The sequence below is a fragment of the Trichogramma pretiosum genome, unplaced genomic scaffold (genome assembly GCF_000599845.2).
Source record: "Trichogramma pretiosum strain Unisexual culture from Peru unplaced genomic scaffold, Tpre_2.0 scaffold33, whole genome shotgun sequence".
In the NCBI taxonomy this organism is placed as follows: domain Eukaryota; kingdom Metazoa; phylum Arthropoda; class Insecta; order Hymenoptera; family Trichogrammatidae; genus Trichogramma; species Trichogramma pretiosum.
Genome location: NW_019641610.1, coordinates 1,540,571 through 1,566,998, shown reverse-complemented (window position 1 = coordinate 1,566,998; position 26,428 = coordinate 1,540,571). Strand labels below are relative to the sequence as shown.

Sequence of the window (26,428 nt, the reverse complement as noted above, 5' to 3'; positions counted from 1 at the left end):
AACATCAGATTATTGGACCTAATATTTTCCTTGATTCAAATCAATTTTAGAAAGATATGAATGTGTTACAAATCGGATGGGAAAATGGTTGTTCGAATGCTCTTTTTTACCATCAAGCTGCAGTTAATACAGAATACGTAGCCATCATCATACGAAAGTAAATTTTAATATTTTTTAAATAGATAATTATAAATAGCTCAGGACCTCGTTAGGGACATCAATATTATCAAAATATATTTCATCAATATTATTCAAAATATTTTCGAAAAATGCAGTAATTTTATTGTAGTAATGGGCACCCTTTGATACTTATCTACTAATCCTCTAGACTTGAAGTAAATTAGTAACAATCAATGTTTTGTTAAACCTCAAGGTTCTTCCGTCACTTAATACTCTACTGGGATCGTAGAAATGTAAAATTCGAGCAATGGGGAGCTTTGCACTTAATCGGTCACAGCCTTGGAGCTCACGTGGCCGGGCAAGCTAGTAAAATGCTAAGACGATTTGAGAACGTCACGGTCGATCGAATCACGGGCCTGGATCCGGCCGAACCGTGCTTTGAAGTTCCTGGCTTTCCTCTGCGACTCTCGAAAACCGACGCGCGTTTTGTGGATATAATTCATACTGATTCCGCGACAAGCATCAACCAGGCTTTCGGATTGCGCGATCCCATTGGTAAGTTGTGATTTTATAATATATATTTAGAAACTATTTTTGCACGAAGTAATATGATGAATTTATACAAAAGTTTTTGCAATATTGACAATTTATTAAACTATTTTCTACAGGCCATGCAGACTTTTACGTTAACGGTGGGGTTCGACAGCCTGGATGCGAACCAAAGACGAAACTTCAGGACTTTTTAGATTACACTCAACTGATTAATCATAGTGAGTCTATAATCATATTAATGAATTAATTCATGCTTACTCATTTTAACATTGTTTTAAAAGTTTTGGCGAATGGTCAATGCAGCCACAATCGGGCTTTTACATTATTCATCGAATCGGTGCAGCAGGCGACGCTCGGAAATCAATGCGTGTTTTACGCTTACCCCTGGCGATTGAATAGCAGTTACAAGGAGACGAAGGAGCTCATCTCGAAGCCTTGCACGCGTCAGACGTGCTCCGAGATGGGTATAAACGCTGAGTTTTATGAATTCAAGACGAACATACAGTACGTACCGACAACGAAGACTCCCCCATACTGCAGGAGGATTAGAGCGAATGGATAATTAACCAGCGTGTTTGTTCGTTTGAGTTTAATGAAAATTGTAAATACTTCATATTTGTTAACTTTTTATTGTAGTAGACAAAATGATCATTTTTAATCCTAATTTAATCTAATGCAAAAGAGTGTAACAAAATTTTAACAGTACTACTAAAATCTAAAATGCAGTAATAGGATTAACCTAGTGTTGTGGAGCCATTTCCTAATAATGAACACAATACAGAACATTATTCATAAAAATCATACATTTTATTTATATCAGGGCAGTGCCTAATTCTGAGTAAAAAGTGAAAAATTTCAAACATATTTGAACAATATTTCATTCCACCTTAGCTGTGGCCACCCTACTAATATGCTGAATCAACATATAGAAGGACTTCAACAGTAACAAGTTTCTAAAGCGGTTATGCTTGAGTATAATTTATTTGTTAGTTCAATACAAATATTAGATTAATTCGGTAATAAGGAACCAAGACAGCAAAAATATTTTGCTCGTGCCTCGTTCTCTTTGTGAACACTCCAATCCTCACACACCAAAGATTAGCTTATGTTAATTCGTTAAATGGAGGCAAGCTAGTCTATTTGAGTACAGGCGAGGGGAAAGAGAGGGAGGAAAAGCGAGAACGAGGGAGTTGGAGACAGCATCGATGGCAGCTTCTATTGTACGCGCGACGCCGAGTTCGAAGTTTTGGGCGTGCGGCTCACGTTACAAATCCTCGTCGTTGTTTGCGCGTATTGCTTTGTGCATGGTTTATTCTCCAGAAAGTTGCTTATTCGAGAAACGCAAATTTGTAAAGAAAAATTTGAATTTTTTCAGTGGAATCGGGAAGAATACAATGATATCGAGCGAATGCCGACGTACTTGGTTTTGGTTTATTTGCGTTAGTTTAGGAACGTGACATGTGAGCACGTAATGAGCAGAATTCTGGAGAATGAACCATATACAGCGCTTCTACAGAGGCCGACTTTGCCGCCGCCAACGCTTGGTCGACAACGACGACGACCTCGACGAAGCAACTAAATCTAGCTATGAGTGGAAGAGGATGATGCGGTAGCCTTCTGAATAATCGGCAGTATTTGCTTGCGCGATGCTCGTACGTTGGCTTGCGTGTACAGAGCCAAGAACTTTCCGTCGAGCTCGCCGCCACCACTGCTGATGCTGCTGCTGCCTCTAGTCTCTTGCCGCTGATGCTCGTCCTGTTCGTTACGTTTCACCTCCGTCAGCTCGAGTTTCGGCTCGGTTGAGCTTTTCAATGCCTCGATTAACTGCAACAAACACAATGCTGAGTGTAATACAAATAAGCATTTTTCATATTCATTTCAAAAGTCGAGTGAAAGTTCTATACATTTTTAAGTCGTCAATATTCAAATGATGAATTTTGATAGAAAAGGGGGAAAAAGCTGTGATCCAATGGCTTCGAAGTATGCCACCTAATGGCGATGACCGCACAAAAAGAGGCACAAAAAAGCTTGAAGGTTGACGCGACGGAAACGAGATCGTAGACACGCCTACGTCAGGTTGTCCGTTTGCTAAACAGTGCCGATGTACACGTCAACACTCCATAGCATATATGCATATAGGGCCGACGCACGCATGTATAACACGCGCACCGAGCGGAGCTTTCGGTTTGGCCGCGAGGAAGCAGCAAGTTTGCGCATACACACACAGAGCATAAATATAGGTAGAGGCAGGTACAACAGTAAAAGCAGCAACCACTAGCTAATTTATATGAATGTAAGAAGAACTAGGCTATGTGTATGTACACATTTACTTTAGACTTTATGAGAGAGTGAGAGAGTTGCAGCGGGCAAGAGATTACATAATAACGAGCGCGCGGAAGCATGAATTGTGGAAAAAGTTGCCGCGCGGCGTTGCCTGAGAGTACTTTGAACGCACGGCGGCGCGCTCGGAATATGCGATGCTCTGCACATTTTGAAATTTATTTACGACGTTCTGTTTCGTCAACAAAAAAAATGAAACGAAGGGCGGACCATTTACTCGAAGCAAAAAGTATAGTCCGATGTCTTCTTATGTATAATATAGCGTGCAAAATTCGAGCGTGAACCAAAATGAATTAATCACGCGCAACGCGCTTATTCGGAATGCATCGGATTAGCAAAGTATAACTGAAGAGGCGGTGACGCCGGTCCACGAGCTAAGTATATTGTTAACACAAAGCTCCAAAATGATAAATGCATTGGCTGGGATTGAATGGCACACGTGTAAATGTACAAAGTTGGCCGACGCTCGTAATTCAGGAATGAATGCTGCGAGCCTTGTCTCCTCGGCAATTCATAACAGAGTAACGGCAGCCCATGAGCGACAATCACGAGTCGCGCGAGATTTCGTGTACATGTATACTTACTTACGACTGTATATTCATCGGCAGATCGTCGCGGAGCGTTTCAAGCGCAAGAAACACGCCAAGCCAATCGTGCCCCCCACATACACATTGAGAGTTTAGCGGTAGAAAGGGGCTTGAAGGGCTTGAAAGGTGGGCGTGGATCCTACTCATCGTCGGCGTCGTAGAATACTCTATAGCAGTAAGGTAGGCAGCCGAAGGAGGCAGGATATAGTCTGGCACCGATGCGCCCAAAGGAGAGAATGGGAAATCGTAACTTTCATTTCCGCGCATTTATATGGAACATCCTGACTTTAATTTCCGGCACTTGCTTTATATACCATAGCTGCAATACTACCGCGTACTCGCGTAGATATAGGTTCGCTACATCTACCTATATGCACGAAGACACGCTAAGCTTGATTCGCGTATTGCGTTGACACGGCAATGTAGAATATATAGTATCAGCAGAAACACGTCCAGACAAGGCAGTACTTCAGCTCTCGCGAGCGCTACTTTCTGTGATCAACGCCAATGGACTTTCGAGCATATAGCCAAGGCTGAGTAAAACGAAAAAAGACATCGAGCTTGAGAATAAAAAGGTCTGCTACTTGCGATTGAGCTGATGCTGCTGCTACTTTAGCATAAAGTCGAATCTCAAAAAATACACCAATGATCGTAGCGAAGGAGAAAAAGACTAGAGGCTGTTGGTATGAAGTTGTCGAATTGTTATCGCGTATTATGGAAGAGCAGTGCAATCGCTCAAAGCTCATTCAGTAAAAAGGATGAAATCGACGACTCATTGCAACAGCGATGTCGCTTTCTTTTATCGCGAAATCGAGCCCTCAAGCTTTCTGGATCTCGGAGCATTGGCTCGTTCGATTTTACAATTATACTAGCAACGAGGCAATGGCTGCTATTATTGCATCGTATCTGGTGCGATATGCGCGCGCTAGTCGAGCTCGATCAAGTACCTCCTTCGAAGATCGAACAATTGTTTCTAGAAATTATCGGCTGACGAACATGTACACGTTTTTCTTCATTTGAAAGTTTAAGATTAAATTTGTTTCAGAATAATTTGTGATTCGATTGTATCGAATCAATTGAAAAGTTGAAGCTTTTAGAAAACGAACCGATCGTGGTTGTTATTTTATATAAATAATATATAAGCCCGTCAAGTAACCGATGAAGCCATTAGCTACAACTTTTTCATTAGAAAATCTTACTACCCAGGCTGCAGTATCACCGAGAAAGAGAAAATAAAATTGTCTGCTTTTCAATAAACGTCAGCGCTGAGCAGCGCGGAGGGTATGACTTATATTACACGAGCGGGCGCGTGGGTCCACGAGACCGAGGACTTATTGTCAGTCTCTCTTTCTCTCTCTCTCTCTCGCTCGCGCTCTCGTATCTTTACGAATGCAATAATTCGAGCTTGTAGCGAGGGTGAAAAAGCGTATATAACAGCGAGCGAGCGCGAAAAAGGGAAAGAAGAGCCGAGAAAAGCTGAGAATGAGAGGAAAAAAAATGAAAAAGAAATAAAAAAAAGAATGGTGCGAGAATTGCAACGCAGCCACTTACTTTATTTGCCGCTCGATCGGCGTCCAATGAGTAGACGCCTATGTCCCTTGTCAGTCGCTCTTCCTTCAGTTCCATTCCGATAAGGACGACTGTGTGACAATTTCGTGCCTCGCAGAAAGCTCGAAGCGCCTCCGATGCGCCTTTCAATTGCAGAAAGTCCTGGGTACATGAAAGCAGAGACGGTTGGACCGAGGCAAAAATCAATTAAAAATAAAATTAATAAAAGTCTTCAATTGAACGAACACAAAATTATTCCACTTCCGTTGCTACAGCGGTGTGTAATTGAAAATTCTAAAAAAAAATAGAGAAATGGACCGCCGCTGAAAATCATACCAACCTTTGAAACAGAATAATTTAATAATACATTTTTTTTCCATGATTAATTTTTCTTTAAAAATTCTTCAATTTGACACATTTTCTTTTATTTTCTTACTCGTATAGAGGCTATATATCGATTACAAGGGGATAAGAAATGAGCGAAATCAAAACTCGAAAGTTGGATCAAGTCGGTAAAATTGCAGCCGGGAACCCCCCTTAAAAGAAGCGCGAATAACCGCACAGCACAAAAGAAACTTTCTTATGGCCTCCCTTCAGCCTCATCTGGCTCCTCTATATATATCAGGTATACAAGAGAATCTTAGCGAGCTTATGCGCGCGGCGTAAAAGCCAAACTCGCGCGCACCCCATTTAAAGTAATATAGAAACGAAATCGCGCGCGGAGGCGAGATAAAAAAAAAGGAGCGTAAGAGCAGCCAGGGGTGCATGTACTGTTCGGGAGAGATCGCGCAGAAAGAGGGTAAAGAGAAGGAAGAGGGGAGGAGGTTGTAGCTACATAACAGGCATCGAGGCGGAAAAACGAAACAGAACTCTGGCTCGTGCGCGAGGAACTTTTTCAATTATCATCGGCTGCATTCCTGCTCGCACACGCGGTCCATTTGCACGTCGTCGGCTGCGTCGCCTTCGCGTCGTCGGAGCTACGTTGCCTGTCTGCTGCCCCGAGTGCGTTGTAAGCGCCTGGGCGCGATTTCATGCTTGGCCCCGAATAAATGTACCTACGCACATGTACACGAATTACATGTACATCTACAGAGGGTTCGAGCGAGTGAACGGGAGAGCGAGATTCAATCGATGGCGAGGAAGAATATCTGTTTCCACGCGCCGCGCAGCCTGCTGCAGGAGAACAAGAGAGCGAGAGAGAGAAAGGGAGATTAACCGGGATGGCTAATGGCACCGTACCAGAGGAAAAAACGAGTGAATCCGTGAATGGAGAGTGAAAAGTTAATACGGTGGAAGAATTTTTATGTTAATTGAAGCTCCTGTTCGCGCGCTGCTACACACGGAGCAGTTTGAGATTGTCTCTGCGCTGCAGACTTTGTCGGGCGTGCACGTTCACTTTTTTTCACCCAACTCGAGTGATTATTATTATTATTATTTTTATTCGGAACGAATTGATAACTTCGATAAAGCGGGGTGTTTTGTCATTCACAGCTGCCAGTGAAGTGTGCCGATTTTAAAGCATCTCCCACCGCCCTTCTTTATTTCTCCATTTTATCCACAGTTACGAAAAATCAAATACTCTTGGCAAGAATTACTGCAAGTGTACATTTACCACAGTTATAATAAATCAAAGTTGGAATTTAGTTTTTAAATTTTTCAAATTTAATTATCGATTCAATCCTGTCAATCATCATTTTTATCATATTTATCATCATATTTATTTTAGTTAAAAAAAAAAAGGAAAATTTTTAACTGTATTTTTAAAATATTCTTTTACAAATGTGTGTTTTATATTTAAATTTCAACAATAGTTAAAACTTTAAGAACTAAAAAAAAATAAGTACGATAGATTATCCATATCAATCGAATCTTTCATCCTTCAAAGTCAGGGAGTTCCTAGCAGATCTGTCATATGCTTTAACATATTTTAATATCCTAGATGTCGATTATGTAAGTAAATTCGGTGTAAAAAATAAGGCGCATCAGTCATCGTTTACCTACGACTGAATTAGCAGTGAAAAATACTATTCGCAAGCATAAAACTGTGCAGACATATCGCCAGAACACTGTACAATACTATTAATCATTTTGAAAGTCGCAAACTCATGCAAACAACGACGACGTTGGAGTGAGCGAATGGTCGCATATATGAAATAAAAAAATATATATACGTTTGAAGCAGTCCTGATCTCTTTTACAGCCACGTCTGTACAAACGCGTATAAGCAAGGAGAGGAAGGCCATACAGAGATAATACAAAAAAGCAACAAGCATCCCCGGGCGTAGGAGGTGAGCGACGCGGCAGAGGGTAGGTCGAAAAGCGTAAACGAGGAAAGAATCGACGCGCGGATACGTACACAAAAGAAATCAAAAGTAAAAAAGAGCAGAAAAACATAGGCGCGGAGATAAACACAGATATAACGCGTATCAGTGTGGAATGCGGATGTATGCGCGGCCAATGCGCAGCGAGAATGAGAAAGATAGCGCGACGTACAGTGTGAGCTGTGCGCACGCACGCGGTTGAACGGAAACAAGCAAATAAAAGCCCTATAAGATACACACACTCAAACAGACACAGATATGAGCTCGTGCGATCGCGAATAGTCCAAAAAAGGCAGCACCAACTGCGACGGTGGGAGCGGCGGCGGCGCGAGAAAGATTAGCGAATGAGAAAAAAGACGGAGAAACTGCGAAAAGCGGCGAAAGAAAAGCGAATCGCGTGTGCTTATAAAACGTGTGTACGCGTGTGTAGGCGAGCGTTGGAAGAAGAAACGAAAGAGCGAAAGCGATCGGGGAATAAAGTAGCAAGCTCGAGCCTCGACGGCATGGGAAAACGTCATCGAGGAATCGAGTCACGTCGTCGCTCCTGGGGCTCGAGACGAGAGAAAACAGGCCAGAATCCGCGACTTGATTACCCCCGGAAAGTATCCCTGATGAAAATAAGGAAAGTGATCCCAACTTTGTATTACTCAGCTCTTGCGTGCGGAAAGCACACCGCCGAGAAGAAGAGAAAGAGAGCTGGCGATAGAAGCGCGCCGTTCGATTATTTAATGCCTCTCGGTGCGCGCGAGTTATCTATCGTTTTATGTGTGTATGTAATGCTGGCCGTCGTCACGAGCACTGCATACCAGCCTACGCATTCAGTGATTGCTGAATTCGATTGAGTGGATTTATTAGCTGTTATAAATCCTGAATGGTTTTTTCAATATAATATGATAAGACTGACTTTTTGAGAGCGAGCAAGAACTTTTTCCACAGTGCATCAATATTTTGATGTACGTTTTTATGGCTCGCAAGGATGTTTTCATACATAAATTAATATTTTTTATAAACATTGATAAACATCGGTCTTTTCCACTGATTTGCGATGAGGAGGTTCATTTAGGAGATCAAGGGCTGCAAGGAGTTGCTATAAAAAAGGCTCTTGACGAGGAAGTAAAAGAAAGTAAAACTTACCCGAACTAAAATAGGAAATCCCGGTATTGACACGCCATTGACGACTTTGAGATCCCTAATTAAAAGATCGTCCGGGGTCAGCTCACTTATGTCCGTTTTTGCTTTGAGAATTTGCTCGTACAATTGGCGACGTTCTGAAGCACTGAAGCAGCAAATTTTTTCGATTTCCTCTGCCATCTCGCGATCCAACGGTCTGGCTCGGTCTGCCTCTTTCGAAAAGTTTGCTGTGTCGATAAGAATTGGACCTAAAATGATAAATACTTAAAACATACAATCTACAAAAAATATCAATTAATTACACACACACACATATAACGTCGTCTCGTAACAACAATGATTTCCTATCAAATGTATCGTTTTACGTTTAAAGTACAAAAACAAACGACGTAAAGTTCGAATCTTCCGAATGAACGAGTCAATGAAATTCGGAGCGATCAAAGTATCTTAACACCGCTACTATAGTACTAATCTCTGCTTTTCAACGCGAAAAGCGTATTCAATCGAATCGACATCAGAGGCCAGCCGCGTTTACCCTTGGAAAAACATCACGGTCTGATCACGGAGTGAAGGGCTTAAAAGCTGTATAGTCGACCTTTGCCGCGTTATACTCGACGACGGTCAATTGAAATTCCCTCGGTATACCTGCGATCAGTTCCTCCTACCCTTTCTCGTATTCTCTCTCTCATCCTCTTTCTATAAATACCAGTTCAGACGTGTCTGCTTGCTGCCCCTGTTCCAAGCTGCGTCACCACTGTTCGCCTGTGTGCAAATTTTTTGATTTTGGATCTTGCACGCCTCTTATCGCATATTGATGTATGCAACAATTTTTGCATCTCATTTCAGCCTCGTAGACTAAAATATTCAAATTTGCGTTGTCGTCGAGAATGTAGGTAGGTTAACAAATCCATCGCAAACCGCGGGTCATTACTAATGCGCAGCTAAAATTGATATTGCTGCCTGTACTTTAAGCTACCACTTCTATACTTAAATATAAATCGTACTATGCTTGTAATTTTTACGTTAATCTTGAAAAATTGAAAAAGACTAAATAAAGTATAATATAAACGTCAAAAATCTTTCTTGTTCGCGAATAAAAACGTGAAACCGAGGAGTTGCCAAAGAATACGAGATTGCAAAGGTATCTCTGTGAGCCGGCACTGTAAATACTACCAGCTGTTACAAGTTGATATAAATAATGTAATCAGTCATGCAAGAGCTAGTAATACTATTGGAATCGCATTGGTTTGTTTCATTTCGGTTTAGCTTTGATGATTTAAAGTTTCCTTTAAAGTCCAATTTGTAGAAAGTAAATATTTCTCTTACAAGTAAAATGAACAAGTTAGTCGAGTTTTTTCTAGTAGTAATACATGTACAGTAAATTCAACCCCAAAAATATGTTGTATTTATTACATTAGAAAAAGCTCGTGCATGTATTATTTCAATTCATTAAAGTAATGAAACTCTTTATTAGATCCTATCGGAAATATTTCCAACCAAAGGAGCAAACGCCGGCTTCTTATCGCCATCGATGAAAATTCGTTCACTTCAGGGTCCACTTAAGTACATAAACTTTGGGTAAAGACTACTTTTTAGGATCTTTCGCTTCCCCTCGGTCGGTGGAGAGAGGGAGAGAGAGAACATTAGGCACCAAAGTACGATAATGAATGCTTAATTTGCTAATTGCTCGTAAGATCAAACATTCTATAAGTTCAGCAATACCACTAGGATTAAATGGCTTTAAATACTTCATTTTTTATCAAAAAATTATTTTCATAAAAAGTTTGAATAGCTGAACAAAGAAATTGTCAAATAATAATCAGTACTGGATCGAAATGGAATCACAAGAGCTGGAAGCACTCAACAATGTATACGATGTTCTCAAATGGGATATATGATAAATCTTTCATGAAATCATAACGTCAAAGTTAATCAAGGCGCTTTAGAGAGCGACGGGCAGCGATGCAGGAACATTAGTACTCCAGCGGCGTATAATTCGTTCGCGGGCAAAGAAAGGGCCAATTGCATGGGTATACAGAGAGAATCGAGTTGGGGCACGCATTGAGGGGATAGACACACACAATGATCGCGCGCTCCATACACCAAGCCGGCTAAGGTTAAAGGGAGAGAGAGAGAGAGCTAACGACTCTGGGCGAGCATATCAGCCGCACAGACATAATGCGTGCGGAGCGGCAGCACTCAACCCCATCTGTGTACAGAGAAGGAGCGAGAGTAAGAGAGAGAGAGAGAGAGAGAGACCCCCTTTAGAGCATCAGCATGACCTGACCGTAAGCGTGGGCGGTAAGAGAGAGAGAGGCTGGAAAGGAGGGAGCTTAATGCGGGCGATCTGCAGTATGTGTGTGCATACCCGCTTCTATTTAGGAAAAAGAGATAGAGGGGCGGTGGAGATTGTATGTATACTCTCTTAACCCTATATGTGTACCTATAGTCTCTTGCTCTTTCAGCGCGAAAAGTTGCGTGCGGAGCCCTAAAGGCAACTTTCGCATGGTCCCGAGGGAATAACTCTGCGGCTGACGGCTGACTCCGCGTTCATAGTGTACACACACACACAGCTATATGTATACGTATAACGTATATATACGTACCTTATACACCTTAGTGCATAGCTGCTCTGGCTCTCGAGCCCGTGTACTGCTTGCGCGTTCAATTATACCGAAAACAATACTCGGCGCGCTCTCCCGAGCTCCGACGACTATAAATATATAGGCCGCCACGCAGCTAGAGCTGGCAAGGAAATCAACAAGACATATAGGTTTTGCCAAAAAGAAGATGATGCATGCCTTTCTCCGCTCACCGACTGCGCCCGTAAACAAGCCCGACCAAAGAGCTTTGAATAATGATTTTTGTTTTTCGAGTGATAGATGCGCCGCTGCATCGCACAAGTGCGCGCCACGGAGCCCCCCTGCAACAGCTGGTATCTTTGACTAACCGTTTGCAATTTGCAAATTGGAAAATAACAGCGAGCGCGTGTACTGTATGCCATCGTGCGCTGTACAGACACGCAAGAGACTCCACAAAGAGCGCAACACACGCCAGTTTCAGATTGATCGGAAATATTTGTTTTCGCTCGGAAAGATTCGAGCGTTCCGTTTTTCGTAAAAAAAAGGATATCGCGAGTCTGCAACGCAGCTCCGCTAGTATGCAAATTTGCATTGAAGCGCGCACTACGCAGTGCGAGCGATTGGAGCACGTATGTGCAGGCAGAAAGTCGCGTGCAGCGCAAGTTGTTTGCCGTAATGAGACAAAAACTTGCACATTTGGTTAATCATCAACAGGAGCAGCAGCAGCAGCAGCAGCAGCAGTAACAGCGGTGAGTGAGTGACTGCAAAGTGAGTATATATACGCGCGGGCGCTTCATACGCACATTAAACGCACGACGTAACGTCAAAGGACTTTTGAGTTAAATTTGCACGAGCTCTTAATTAAATGAAATTCCTGTTAACTCGAAACTTGTTATATCTCTCCTTTCCTCCCTCGCTGCAGCCCACCCGTGGCCGCTCTTGCTCCCTCTCGCTCTTTCTCTCTCTCTCTCTCTATACACACACCTTCTTCTTTTCACGTTAACATACCACGAAAGTTTGTTTAATAAATATTATATTCAAACGTTTACAGCTATGCGCGGCTTATTAAATAAACGGAGCCTACACGACTGATTCGTGCTCTATGCAGTATACTACGTAAAATATTATTGTAAAATCTTGAGCTTTTTTATGATAGATATGAAAAAGAACAACTTTAAAACCATTTCGTTCAAAAATTTTCATTTTTATATCATTCATTTTTAAACGAACCTACCTCACAATCTCGTGAACATAAAATTGTATTATTTTTATTATAAAACCGTATATATTTAGTGAAACTTTGGAAGTTACAATTGATACGTTTTCATGTTAAATGTGAAAAAAAGGAAGTCTGGATTATACTGTAAAGAGATTTTCGAAAGAATACAGGCAAACGTGAATAATAAAAAAATCGAGAAAAATGAAAAAATTACTTACTCCAATGAGATAGATACAGTAGCCTACTTTACAAAAGAATGAATTATGGAATAATATTTAATTCATGAACGATATTATACAATTAACACAATGCTAGAGATAATATTTGTGGGAAAAAGATTGAAAATGAAAAATGTTTTCTTCGCACTATAAATAAAGGTACTAAAAATTCAATTCTCTCTGATGAATTTCATTAACAACTACCTAAAGGAAAAAAAATTCTATTGATTGATGATCTTCGATTGATCGCCACCCTACCTTCGATCTTTACACCTTGGAGAGACAATATCGAGACAGAAAAGGCAAAACTCAGAACTACCACCCGCACTCATCACTACAGCAGTAACAGCAAAACAAAGTATTGTGCTATAAATGTACCTGTTGTAAAATATACTCATAATTAGTTTTAATTCATGTTAGCCAACATTTTTGTGAACGAGTTTTTCAAAAGAAAAAACTAAAACTCATAAACAGGTGAGTACTTGATAAAAACTCGAGTATTCGAAAAAAATCCAGTACCCAAAATTTTTCGATCCAACCAAGTTTTTTCGGGACCGAAGTCAAAGTTCGACGGTTTATCATACTCTATTTGCGTAACTACAATAAAAATAATTGTTTTATGTAATCGAAAATTATACTACAGTTATTTAATTTTTTAAAACTTTTTCAGCGAGCATCATGCATCAATTTTTACAATAGGTCTTCTTCCTGCCTCTTGTTTACTCAAACACTAATCTCAGCCAACACACAGCCGCTGCATTTTACATGTACACATGGCCTGAGCAAACGAAGCGTTTTGTTGGTATAACGCAGATATTAATATTTGGACGAATAAGTCGGTTTTTACCAAATGTTTCCCCATCGACCGTAGCCGAATCAAAAACTGTTGCTGGAATGACGCGCATATTCTGCGAATCGTGCCGAATCGCCGAGACTAAACTGATGATTTATCGAGCTACAGGAAGGAAAATGGCCTTGGAAAATATTTAAAGCCCGGTTCGAGGGGTCTTGTAATATTACACGAGTCTAGGCTAGGCTATATATGTATAGCTGAAAACCATGCGGGAGGCAAAGAGATGTGAGCCTGTAAACTTAAAAAGTAATAATGAAAGAAAACCGTGAAAAATTAGAAGCAGCAGGGGGTGGCTGGCGATATAGCCAAGCCACGTTGAATCGCGCGCTCCCGCTGACAAGAAGAATTATGAGAACAATTATTGCTTACTTTTTAGAATTTTTTTGCCTCCACATTAGAGCGTACAAAAGATCCGACAACAAGCGATGCGTTATTTGAGGCATATATGGAGGAAAACCAGCACCATACCCACACAGACACGCGTGGCATTTTCGTTTTAATTAGCGAAGCAAAATATTTGGTAAAGTATCGAGTATTATATGCATATAGTATGTAGAAGCTCGTAGGAGAGAAATGAAGGGAAAGAGAGAGAGAGAGAGAGAGAGAGAGCCGCGACATTGCGCCCATCGATTAATTAGATGGAGAGCGCAGCAGGCCATTTTCATATGGGGTGCATTGTAATGAAGGATTATGATGGATATATTTTTAAGCGTTATGGGTAGCATTAAGGCTGCACAATGTTTATGTATGTTACGGCTCGGTTTTAATGAAGAAAATTTTGCATAACAAAAAAAATAGCAAACTAAAAAAATCTGTAACGTTTGCAAATTAGGCATTTGTGGCAAAACACTTTGTCGCTCGCGCGTTTGGGATCGCTATTTGGTATTTTTATTTTTATCGCCACGCCCGGCGCATAGCGCGAGCAATAGAAGGACACTGAATCTGCGGAATGTTTAGGGGGGTAAAATTGAGGAATGTAATTTATGGCTCGTAGGTAATAAATTTTAATTAATCAAACTCGTAACTCAAAACGATCGTAAAGAATCACGTAGTGTAGGGCGCATAAGCCTAATACTAAAATCACGAAGGCGTTGTGCGCGCGACGAAACGAATAAAACTTGCAAGTGTTAAAAGGCTCTACGCCATGTGTTTGCGGACATATTACTAACTTTGATATTATTTTTAAAGGTCGCGCGAAGAAAAAAATCAAGTTGCGTAAAATAGGTAGATTGTGTGTAGTCAACATTTCGGTGGGGATGTAATTCGCTTTGATATATTCTCCAAAGCCTCTGCAGAAAGTTAGTATAAATCGACGTGGCTTTGCTGATAAATGTGTTGGCCTTCAAAGTTTTATACGCACGCACAGCGCGAAGCGGCTACGGCTTCGTTGTTGAGCTGTGAATGAGGCTTTGGACAAACTCAACACCTTTCCCCTATGACACCGGGGTAGGGCAATCCTAAAATACCTCGCTAACGCGTATAAGACATTCTTTCGCCTTTTTCCCCCTTATTTTCGCCGTATTCAAGATCCATCCTCTTCGTATACAATCGAATCCCCAACATTTTTCGCCTAGGCCGAACAAAGCTATAAGACAAGAAAAAAATTCCCAGTGTTTTATCTTCATCAAGAGGATCAAAAAGCGTGCCATCTTGGTTCTTTCTTGGTTTCGATATTTTCGTCGAACGAGAGTAAATAATTTCCCAAAATGTCCAAGCTCGCTTTGAGCATTAGATTATACGCAAAACACTTGTTGGTGCGCATTTTAATTTCAGGTAAAAATTCGATACGAGATTAGTTGTCAGAATTGAATTGTGAAATTGCGCAGCGAGGAAGGAGCAAGCATAAGTATATTATAACAAACGAGTCCGACGCCAGGTCGAAACTCCTCGACGTTGCGGATACAAACGACAAGTTGGCAGCGTCACACGAGAAAGCTTTATATGCATTATACTGGCGCCGTGCAGGTCAGGTAGCGCATACAGCATAGAGGCATATAAACAGAGTAATCTCAAAGTGCAAAATTGACCCTATACACGGGAGCTTCATCCGTTCCATTCGCGCAACTTTGCCATGCGAACAGAGCGAGAGAGAGAGAGAGAGAGAGAGAGAGAGAGAGAGACGAGCACGGACTCGCGCACGCAGTATTCCAACTTCCGCATGCTCAAAAACAAGTGAGCGAGCGAATACACTGGCGCTTGAAAATCGTCCTAGTCTTGGTACTCCTCGCGCCCGTCTCTATGACCATTAGAGAGCAACAACTCTGCAGCTCTGCTCTACAGACGTGCGTATAACTGTACGATATATACGGGCAGTGCGCGGCTAACGCCATTAACGTCTGTGCACGGCCGACGGGTCACGAATGCACACACACACACACATACACAGCCATACTCGGCGCATTACTCACCCAGTAAGAGTTTGCCGAGCTCCGACATGCTGCTCGGTCGGCGACGCAGCACGTTCCGGGCGACGAGGGACGCGCAGCTGCCCACCTGCTCCAGGACGAGATCGCAGTCCAGCCACGGCCAATCGCGGTCTTGGGGACGATGGTCGATTACCGAGCGCACCGAGCCCCTGAGCCCCGAGTCGTCACCCGTCAACGCGTGATGGTCCAGCAGGCTCAGGTCCAGTTTGCCCTGCTCGTGGATGCGCTGCAGGTCGACTTCGTCACTGCGAGAGAAAAAAGATCCAGCCGTCAGTTCTCCAATAATGTAAATACCACATGCAAATCCCTTTAGAGCGAGAGAGAGAGAGAGAGAGAGAGAGAGAGAGAGAGAGAGAGGAAAAAGGACATCGAGAAGTTAAGCTCTTTGCGCGTATCCGTTATGTAAAGTTCGGTCTTGATAAAATTATAAATTAACCAAATGCAGGCAGGCCCAGAAAGAAGGAGAGCGCGTGGCAGCAGCAAGCTTGGAAAATATGAGATTACCAGTAAAAATAACTTTTGAGCGGGTGCACGAGAGAGCGCTAAGTAATCGGCTTACTGGGCTTTCAGCTCACGAATATTCATGTACATAAACACACATATAGAGCCGCCGCAGCCACATACATACAAGTGCGCAGCAGCGTACTTCTAAGCGAAAGTTAAGAGCAAAAGGTTGAGATACCGCATTAGAGAATGAGGTCTAGCCGGTTGGAGCATCGCAAGCTCTACAACATACCCCTATATACAGATTCGTCTTTAGAAACGCGCGCGAGCCTGCCTCATAATGCTGTGTACGTGTGTACTAATCCACAAGGGTCAAGTAACAGCGAAGCGATCAACTGAGACGCTCACAGATAAACGAGAAAAAACGACTAACGAGGCAGAAATTTCGAGTCCTTACAACTTTTATGTAGCCAACAACTGTATTACAATGTCGACTTCGTTATATTGGAAACGTGAAATTGTGTCAAGTGTCGCGGAAGCACTTGTTTTTCCGAGCCTTTATAGCTGAGAAATTCGCTTTTTGTTTATAACTTTTCACATGATGCGAAAGTATTAATTTCATGATTCATGTAACGTATGGATTTTTCGGTTTCGCGAACACAATTAATATAAATAAACGTTAAAAGCTTCGTTCGTAAGTGCAAACCCAACGTGTAAATGGATTTTTGTATGTGTGAAAAAATTCATTGTAATATACGTACGTACTTCGTATATTCAAAAAAACCAAGCTTTTTTCCTCTGTATATCTTCGTAGACTGAAGGACAATACGAAAGTATGAAAAATATCCCTTGCAAAAGTTTGAATGCAACGCGTATATAGATAGTAGTTATTAAGGTAAAAGCTCGTTTGCAAGGCTCGCTTCGCAGCAACATCGTGAAATTGATGTGGGGTATATATACTCCCCACGTCTGAATAGGATTCAACGAAATATTTACCTTTTTGAAAAAAGCGCTTATCTTCCTGTATTATAAACATGTTTTCGTTTTACGCATGAAAGGGAATATAGGAAACTATGTTTTTATAAAAGAAACATTACAAACGTTTTGATAAATAAAGTGAATTTTGACTACCTCGGCTGAAAACATCAGTTATCCTTCCGTCCGGTAAAACAAAACATGATAATTATCTTCTGTTTTCGGTTATCAATAAATGGCTCAATTACTATCTCTATACACTGATCCATAACAAATTACATAAATTAATGATCGAACTGCATGAAATCAAAGACGAAAAAATTATCCCAACTCTTTCCGTACAAATTCAGTCTGTGAAATAACTGTCTCTTTTATTAGTGCATATACAGTGGCACTGTAATCTTGCTTATGAGAAAAATTCGATTAAAATCGAAATGTAAAATTAACACGCTGTATAAACGCGAATGCTGTTTCACGAATGCTCCGCTGCCGCGCGTACATGTATAAATAAACAATGCATCTCTTTGCGTTCACGGCGCTTACTCCTAAAACTTGTTTGGTTTTCATGGACTTTTTTATGGCTTTCTCACGTGAATTTAACTTTCGACCTAAAAATGCCACGTCTTCTGTCGGAATTCTTATTTTCAATTGTTGGATGTCTTGGTTCGGCAACTTATAAAACATCATTGGTTTCCGTCGATATAAATGTAATTTAGTTATTTTTAATTGATACCTCGACGCTATAGCTTACAAATAAAATGTCCAAATCTTTTAAGACGAAGAATTTCCGTCGCAGCGATGACGCTAATCTCATTAACCGCCTAATGAATATTAGATTTCAGTCCGAGAGAATCTTGTACATGTAATTCTCGTCCGTATATAGCATAACGTGCGGATATATAATTTGAGAACTCCGAACTGAAAGCTTTTGCTTTCTCTCTACCTCTCGCTCTCCCTATTCCGACTCCCGTCCCGCCTTTCGTTTTAGGTTTGGCGAAATTTGCGAGTTAAACGTTGAGAGGGCCCGATTGCCATGAAATTATTAAAATTAACTAGTCTTACCAATCAACATAATAAGTGAGCTCCGATGTATATGTATATCGCACAAACGACGAACCGAGGTAAGGAAAGGAAAATTTTATTTTAAAGTGTATGAAGTATGATTCAGTAACGATTTCAAATGAATTAGTTCGGCTGTGCAAAAGCTCAAAGCAGAAGATGAACTTCAACGTCTGCACACAGGCAGTATTTCAATTGTTATTTAGTGCATTTCAAATAATTAAGAAAAAAATTTTCAATTAGCTTATTGATAGGTATAGCGTGACGATCGCCTTTACCGACGCAGGCGCGACGGCCAGCAAGCTACAGCCAGAGTGGGGGCGCGTGACCCGCGGGCCCAGTCACATCTCTCTCTCTCGTCCTCCGACTGTGATCTATACGCGCGCGCGTCTCCTCGTGAGACTCTCCGTTGTTCGAATCTCATCCCTGTTGTAGTTCATCGAATGTAATCATACATTGCGATATTAGTAACGAGTTAGATAGATAGATAGATAGTATGTTCATTGCGAGTGATTGAATTATTTAACTCAATAAATAAGTTTTGTTTCATCTTAAATAAAATGACAGTGTTGTATTCATTTATTTCATCCCGACAATCTCTCCAAGCATTATATCCCAACTCTTATAATGAAGTTCGCATGATGCAATTATGGTAGATTAAGTTTCAAAGCGTAATGAAAGCTGCAAAGGAGAGAATGTAGCAGTAATCTTTTATTGACAAATTTTTCGGCTTTATGCTCGTTTAAAAGCATCGAATGAATCGAGCGTATTCATATACAAAAATTTGACTCCATGGACATTGATACGTACGGATAGAAAAGTCGATTTATGATGTTTGGTTAAAATATGCAGTAGAATATATAGAACAAAAAGGTGAACGTACGATTACAAAGTCTTTGATGTACTCTCGTACTGCGACAGCGAAAGAAAAATCATTTCGTTGAAAAGTGGCAAAAAATATTCCGAGGCCGTGCAGAGTTATAAGTATGGCAGAGAGAAGAGGATATTTTCCACTCGAGCGCACGTAGGATATAGAAAAAGGCGCGAGGAGGTATGTGTGTGGTGCAGCGACTCGCTCGTAATTTCGTTCTTCATCGGGCGGAGTTGAGGGGTAAAAAAAAGGACGACGCAGGCATGCATCCGCAGGAACAAAGACGCGTCATACGCTTTACGCGCTGTCACGTACGTGGCATATGTGTGTGTGTATAGTTGCATACAGAGGATGTAGGACGTCGAGAAATGGCACAGTCGACATCTTCCGAAGTGTCGCTATATGTACAGGCGGCATCGGGAGAGTGACTACGACTCTAGAAAGAGAGAACACATCATCTTCGCGAAAAAATTGGGACGACAGCTCTTTGAAAGCATCGGAGGGAATAAAGGCGTCGAGCGACGAGAGATGAGAACAGTCGAGCTTTTCTCCTCCGAGTCTATCAGGCACGCGCGCTCGAAACGTTTCGACGACTTACCTACGTAATCGCACGAGCGCACGCTCGAGTCAATGCGTGGCAGTTGAAAGCTGGAGATGCAACTACGATGCACGGGTGCATACATAGCACTCATCTTTTTGTAATATCCCGGGCTAACTGTCTACGCCACTTTTCATTGTATGTACACGATGATGGTTTTATAAGTAATGGGCCTAGATGATGGTTCGATGATTATATGACTGCATGGCAACTGTGCGAGCAATACACAATGTACCTCGTATATGAGTGCGAGAGGCTGCGACTCTGCGAGCTTAATGGATTTATGATGATTTAAGATGCGAATCGTATGAGGAGAGCTATTATATACGCCGACGATTTCATGCTGCGCAAAAATGTATATCACACTGAGCTAGGAAAAAAATATTTACACAATGAAATATTGCACAGGAAAAAGTTTTTTGTCTCGAGCGAGGTTATTTAATATCAAAATACATGTTTGATGGTTGCTTTATCGCGCGACTCTAAACGTTTCATATACAAACTATACAATGATGGCAGAATTTTCCGTCTCGTCGCATCATAAATTGCTATGCAATCAGGATTTTAATCAAAAGTACAATATTTGATTTGGAAAAAATCATTGAAAAAATACAGGGTAATATAGAGTTATCACGTGAAATTAAGCTTTAGAAAATTGAATCTTTTCAAGGAAGACCTCGAAAATATTCGGATAAATATCAATTTACCATCGATACGATCGCTGCGCAGCAAAATATCGTGCGCGTTCATTATTTTACGTGTATCACGCATTACAACTACATATTTACGTGCTTTTATTTCAATCGTCATCAATTACAATGCACGAATACATAGCTGTTGATCAATCGAATATTTCAGGCACGTAGATATGTGTACGCGAATTCACGTGAAAAAAAAATATTAAAAAATGTTCCGAAACGTATGCAGGCATTCGCGCGCGATAGCGCCGAAAAGGTAAAATAACATTAATGCATGCAATATGTGTACATATGTATACACGAAATAATTAACACTGCTGGGCCAAGTAATACAATAGTCGAATTGCGATCGTAATAAATACACGCGCAAAGTATTGCCGTGCATAAATAATGCTAATGAAAGTATTTAATTAGTTAAATTAACATGACCATTGAATAAGGTATTGTGTGCGCGTCGATCATTTCCAATGCAGCACAAAGTTGAAAATAAATCGAGCAGCTACGTATGCAGAGTTTTAGCAAAATTACACCGGGAGAATGAATCCGGATCGACGGAAAATTTGATGTATCGACAAAAAACAAACTTAACTCGCGAGCTAGCTTTGTAATTTACGTTATACCGATCTATTGGCACGGGCGAGTTTGATCTTTAGTTTACGCATTTATGTATAGCTGCAGGAGAGCTTTTTGCCCAGCGTATCAAAAGATTCCACATTAGTGCAAACTGTCCGAAACACGTGTAGGCAATACCTCGAGTTGTGCGAAGCTACTGGCGCAGTTCTCTGCTTAAGTGCGTACACTGCTCTTACACGGCCGGTATTATATCCGCTTGACGATTTCATTTCGCAAACTACTGCCTGTAGAGCCGTACAAAGAGAGGCCGGCGTTTGTGCACCTATATAGGTATTCACATATAGCAAATGGGACACGTGAAAGGGTTCGATCAGTTATGAAAAAAAAGGTATAAAAATGAGCGTCGCAACGGACGAGCGACGTTTTGTAGTTATAATGGCTCTGATAGCTTAAAACGTGAAATCTCCGGTGCTATGCGATATGTATTTTATAAAACACGAGTCGATTGAAAAACAAATCAATTCGATGATATTCGGCTAGGATGTCTCTCCCTCTATCTCTACTCCGAGCGTCGGCTTATACATATATTGCAATCGACTGAATGAATTCATTTGGTCGGCAGGAAGGGGGCTAAAAAAAATGTTTCAATTAAGAAGCGTCTGCAGCATGGCGCAGCGGCCTAGCTCGTCGAGTATTATACGCGAGCCTAAAGGACCGAGGACGAGCGCGAGCGTGTAAACGAATTTATTGGACCGCGAACGCCAATCGGGATCCATTCGGAAACGAGCGAAAAGAGTTGCGACAAAGTCTAGTGGCCATCGGTACATTATACGGCTCATAGCAGCATGAAATGTCGCCTTTATCCATTGTTTTATTGAATTCTCATTCGTGCGCGCGGTCGTAGGAAAATTGTTTTTCCACGTAAACCAGCTCCGCGTGTGTCTCCATCGCCAACTGGATCACAGCCGATGATATCTCGATTAAAATCCAAGCGAGCAATGTGAAAACGCGACTCTCGAGTGCGTCAAGAGTGCGCGTCTTTATTGCAATTCTACCAGCGAGGATGGCGCATTGTTTTTGCTCCGAGGCGACGCTGCTGCAATCCCCAAAATTACCCATTCCCAAGCGTAACCGACGGAACTAAAGTCGAAAAAATTTCATCGATGTTTCAGCGCAGCTCTTTTTTGTCAGATATTTGGCATGTCGGCCGCGCGCGGAGCAAAAAGCAGCCCGTGCACGTACCGCTCGGGCATTATGATAGGAAAATCAATCATCGAACGCAAATGAACGGCTCGGATAAAGTTTTTCTCGCAGGCCGACCATGTTTTTTCGCCCGTTCGACAACAAGCCTCGAAGGCATGCACGGGGATTTCAGCAAGGGGCCTTGCTACAAGAAGGGGAGCAACAACAAAAAAAAAGAAGGTAAAAGAGTGGAAGAGTTGGTGTTACAGCGAGCCCAGTAGTACTAGTAGTAGTAGTAGTAGTAGTAGTAGTAGCGGGCGCGCAGGGCGTTGAATATTAATCGCCACGTAGAGCTTAACGCGTAGCGGCAAGTTTAGGCGTAAATTAATCAGGACGGCGTAGGGCATAGCGGTGCGAGTAAGGTTTCTCTCTTGCGCGCAGACGTGTTATATCAGCCTTGGCAGGGACCGCTATACTATGCTGCCGTACACAAAGGAGAAAAAATAAAAATGAACGGGAAAGCGAGAGCTATAAAGACGGCTCTTTGGCCGAGCGTTAAGTTGAAAAATGTACTAGATTTAATACTTGTTATATTACTCGGCACAGTGTTTGTTCGCAGCGGAGCTCGAGCGAGCCTCGTTATGGCTACCGGTTTTTTGGTAGAGGAGAAGAAAGGGACGAGCCTCGATCAATCGCGAATTTAATCAAGTCGTCACGAATCGCTCGTATACGTAGGTGTAATGGCCGAATTAATATTCCGGAAGGCTAATTCGTAGGAGCGCGTCAACGTGTCGAGCGGACGAGCGACGCTCTGCAACTGTAAACATCGAATGCGCGTATATATATTATATAATATGTAGCTAGCCTATGTATCGGGTTCGTGCGGGTTCGTGAGGTAAGGCGAGAGATGCATCCGGACGGGTGTTATATCTACACGGAGCATCGCATGCGTATCCATTCGACGCGCAATATCAGACTCGAGCTAATTTGTCAGAGTGCGCGTTGCGCGCTCCTCTACAGGGAGACACCGGACTACATATATAGGCTCGCAATCAATGACGAGGTCGGTCGCGCAGCCACTCACGCGTGCACCGACGCTACCAGATTGAGAGAGAGAGAGAGAGATCCCCCTGCAGTCCCACTGATCTATATGGACTATAGAGAGGAGAGATGTAAACGCGCGCGACACGCAGCCGAGCTCCAATTATCCTTGGCATCTGCGGCTACTGGAATAGCCGAGGCGCGCACTTATCGCTCCTAAGTAGTCGCAACTGCCGCTGCTGCACCTGTACATCGTCTGTGTATCCCTGTGACGTATCTATTTTGGTGCTATAGCCGTCAGCTCAATTCGGATAATCGCTCTCGCTCTCCGACACGTACCTATATAGGCTGTAACAGCCCATGCTCGAGCTGTCTCTTTGACTCTCTCTCTCTCTCTCTCTCTCTCTCTCTGCCTACAGTATCATAATAGAAATAAGCAGCAGCGGATCAGCGAGCTCTATTGAAAAATATCGAGCTGCGACTTACCGAAAAGTCAACGAGTCTACATCGACGTTGCATTCGCGTAGATGGTGGCGGACTTCGGTTTTGGTGCGAAACTCATTCCTTTTGACATTGAGCACCGGCAGGAAGACGTGATCCGGCTCTCTACGCCCGTCCGAACTCCCGTCTCTGGCGATTTGGTACTCGAGATAGGCCTGAGCCAAGGCACACACGGCCGAATCGAGGTCGCAACTTGGATTGCCCAGGTAAGCTCGTATCCTCGGGCTGTCGCCGGTCCTGGAGCAACCCCAATTCGTCTGGAAAACAAGCGTGGGCGTACATTTCGTTATTCATGGCTTGAACGAACGCAACGGCTCTTGTTCCGTCATATGTACATTAAAGTATTATATTATTGTGTGCGTATTGGCCATTGTGCGAGTCGCTCCTTGCTCCTACCCCAACCAAGGGAAAGAGAGGGAGAGGCAGAGCAGTTCTCTATGACTATTGCAGCGCGTATATAAGCATACAGGGAAGCAGCGGCACGTTTTGTGTTGCACCGATGGACAATAGCGCGAGGGCATTGTTGAACAGAGTAATTGGCAGTTGGCGCATACATACGCAGCAGTCGCATTCGACTTTGAGCTGGCGCGTATCGGGATGTTAGCTGGGCGGAGAATGCACCGCGACACGCAGCTCGTTCGCTGCAAGCCACAACGAACTTGCCACTCGTAATTCATGCTCGCTTCTCCATTATAATAATACTATAGATTAATTGTAGCAGCTCCTACTTACCTAAAATTAAAAACCCAAAAAATTACTTATCTAAGATAACAAATAAAATTATATTGACTCTTCAACGCGGGTATGTTATGAATAGCATAGATTACAACGAGACCCCCTCCGATACCGATTTTACCAAATAAAAATGTCAATGATTTCACGTGTGTATAGCGAGTGCGAGCGTATCTGCTGGCGCACGGAAGCCATCGGCCACTTCTCCGTGCTTATCGGAATTTTATTTTAAAACACGCGCAATGGCGATGCCCGAGCCTCGCGCAACCGCTGTTTCACTTTTTTTTCTTCTCTTTTTTCATTCGATATTATTTTGTAAAATTTCATTTCGGCACTCACGTATGGCACATAAAATGTGTAGTTGCGGAGCCGAGCTCGCTTCGGGATCGGACGCGTGATCAGAGCCCGAAACGAAATGATTTTGCATTATTTATTAAAGGCCGGTCGAACCGCGTGCGAGCTTGCGAGCTCGTGTACGTATATACCACGCAGATATGCCCAGTCCAGTAGCGACGCTTGCACGTGATAACGACAGGATGGAAGAATTTTCTATTCAAATTGCGTTATCGACGCTCTTCGTGCGACTCACTGAAAGAATTGACGCGTCTGGCATGTATTGTGGGCTCGATACGAACTGAATATAGAGTATAGTAGCAGTATGTAGAAACATAATTGCAGTAATTTACCAGACGATTCTTGGATGAGCTGAGAAACGACTCCATGATCCTGGCGAGTGACAAGTACCGAAATCGAGCAATATTTGAGTCGTTCGAGGATGGCTGGATCCAAATCGGATAGATGCAAATTCTGAGCTCTGAAAGAAAACAGACGATCGATGTATCATTGTGATGAACTCAGAAACCCTGTCGCCAAGTCAACTTTCTTGCGTCAGTCAAAAAAGCTCGCAGAATCGAATAGAAGGGCCAGAAAAATAACGAACGGTAACGAACTCATCGCGACGCGCAACGGCATCTGTGACGGGGACTCGGCACATCTTCGATCGGTAGGCGTGCGCGTTTCATTACCGACCGCGCGACTTTACGTAATCGTCCGCCGGTCGTTTTCGGGTGGGCTGAGTGATGAGTAAAAGCCGCAGGTTCGCGCCGGACCGATCAGAGCGCCAATCGCGCCAAGCTCTGCCCAAAGTTTCGCTTGATACATGTGAGAATCGTGGCGGTCGGTCGCGCGTCGCTATCGCAGGTCATTCGCAATTTCGCTTCCGATAATGAACGAGGTTTCGCAGTTGCGTAATTGTCAATGACTGTAGTGTATTGAAAGCTCGACTGCACGTGCAGATACGATTCGATACTGTAGGAGCGAGCAACGTCATCGCGCGATAAGAGCGTAAAAAGAAGCGAGTCGAGACTCGAGAGACGGCTCGGCGCGTGAAACATTAATCGACGCTCGAGTCCGTCCGCTAAGTATTGTATACACACGAGTTACCTAATGATTAAAAAATCGCCTCCCCGCGCCTGTCAGCGAGTCAAAGACAGCATTAGCAGACGCACTCGACTAAGCGCGCCACGAAGAACGAAGGTTATAACGTATTTATAAACTCGGCTCGAAGCGTACTGCAGTCGGTACTTACCTATGTATACAGCGACCTATGTTATGCGCTCGTAGTTTGTGTACCCATGCCGCGTACTCTTATATACCTACACATACGTGTGCGTGCGTGTGACTTTGTGCTCTGTATAGATATATCAGGCGTGTATTTTTGTTATTGTACATAGAGTCTGGCGATGGGCGTGCGCTGCTCTGCCACCACTGCCGCACCACTGTAGTCTCTAGCGACGCTCCTTATGTACATTTACAGCGAGACTGCCTCTCGCAAGTGCGCTGACTCGCCAGTACCAC

The 26,428-nt window shown here is 42.7% G+C and overlaps 2 protein-coding genes across 3 annotated transcripts; one reads left to right on the top strand and one right to left on the bottom strand.

Annotated features, from left to right (window-relative positions):
* The first annotated feature begins 269 nt into the window (after nucleotides 1-269).
* Nucleotides 270-1,618, top strand: LOC106648705 (pancreatic triacylglycerol lipase-like). The gene is made up of 5 exons (XM_014365782.1): nucleotides 270-274; nucleotides 374-675; nucleotides 789-890; nucleotides 954-1,176; nucleotides 1,564-1,618. Exons 1-5 carry the CDS (start codon nucleotides 270-272, stop codon nucleotides 1,616-1,618), a joined length of 687 nt encoding a protein of 228 aa, XP_014221268.1.
* On the bottom strand, nucleotides 1,458-26,322 carry LOC106648999 (exopolyphosphatase PRUNE1). 2 transcript variants are annotated; one of them, XM_014366258.2, is made up of 7 exons: nucleotides 26,160-26,322; nucleotides 25,258-25,385; nucleotides 23,825-24,096; nucleotides 15,880-16,142; nucleotides 8,603-8,847; nucleotides 5,151-5,309; nucleotides 1,458-2,496 (listed from the first exon to the last, which is right to left on the bottom strand). In XM_014366258.2, the coding sequence occupies exons 2-7, from the start codon at nucleotides 25,291-25,293 to the stop codon at nucleotides 2,254-2,256; spliced, it is 1,218 nt and encodes a 405-aa protein (XP_014221744.1). In that variant the 5' UTR covers nucleotides 25,294-25,385; nucleotides 26,160-26,322; the 3' UTR covers nucleotides 1,458-2,253. The 2 variants fall into 2 exon arrangements, with proteins under 2 accessions (XP_014221744.1, XP_023314323.1); XM_023458555.1 differs by lacking the exon at nucleotides 5,151-5,309.
* Nucleotides 26,323-26,428: the final 106 nt, after the last annotated feature.

Coding starts and splice junctions, on each gene's coding strand:
- LOC106648705 (XM_014365782.1), top strand. Junction 676..788: donor CGGATTGCGCGATCCCATTG/GTAAGTTGTGAT, acceptor TATTTTCTACAG/GCCATGCAGACTTTTACGTT. Junction 891..953: donor CACTCAACTGATTAATCATA/GTGAGTCTATAA, acceptor TTGTTTTAAAAG/TTTTGGCGAATGGTCAATGC.
- LOC106648999 (XM_014366258.2), bottom strand. CDS start 25,293: ATGGAGTCGTTTCTCAGCTCATCCAAGAATCGTCTG. Junction 5,310..8,602: donor GATTTCCTATTTTAGTTCGG/GTAAGTTTTACT, acceptor TCATGTACCCAG/GACTTTCTGCAATTGAAAGG. Junction 2,497..5,150: donor CCGATCGAGCGGCAAATAAA/GTAAGTGGCTGC, acceptor TGTTTGTTGCAG/TTAATCGAGGCATTGAAAAG.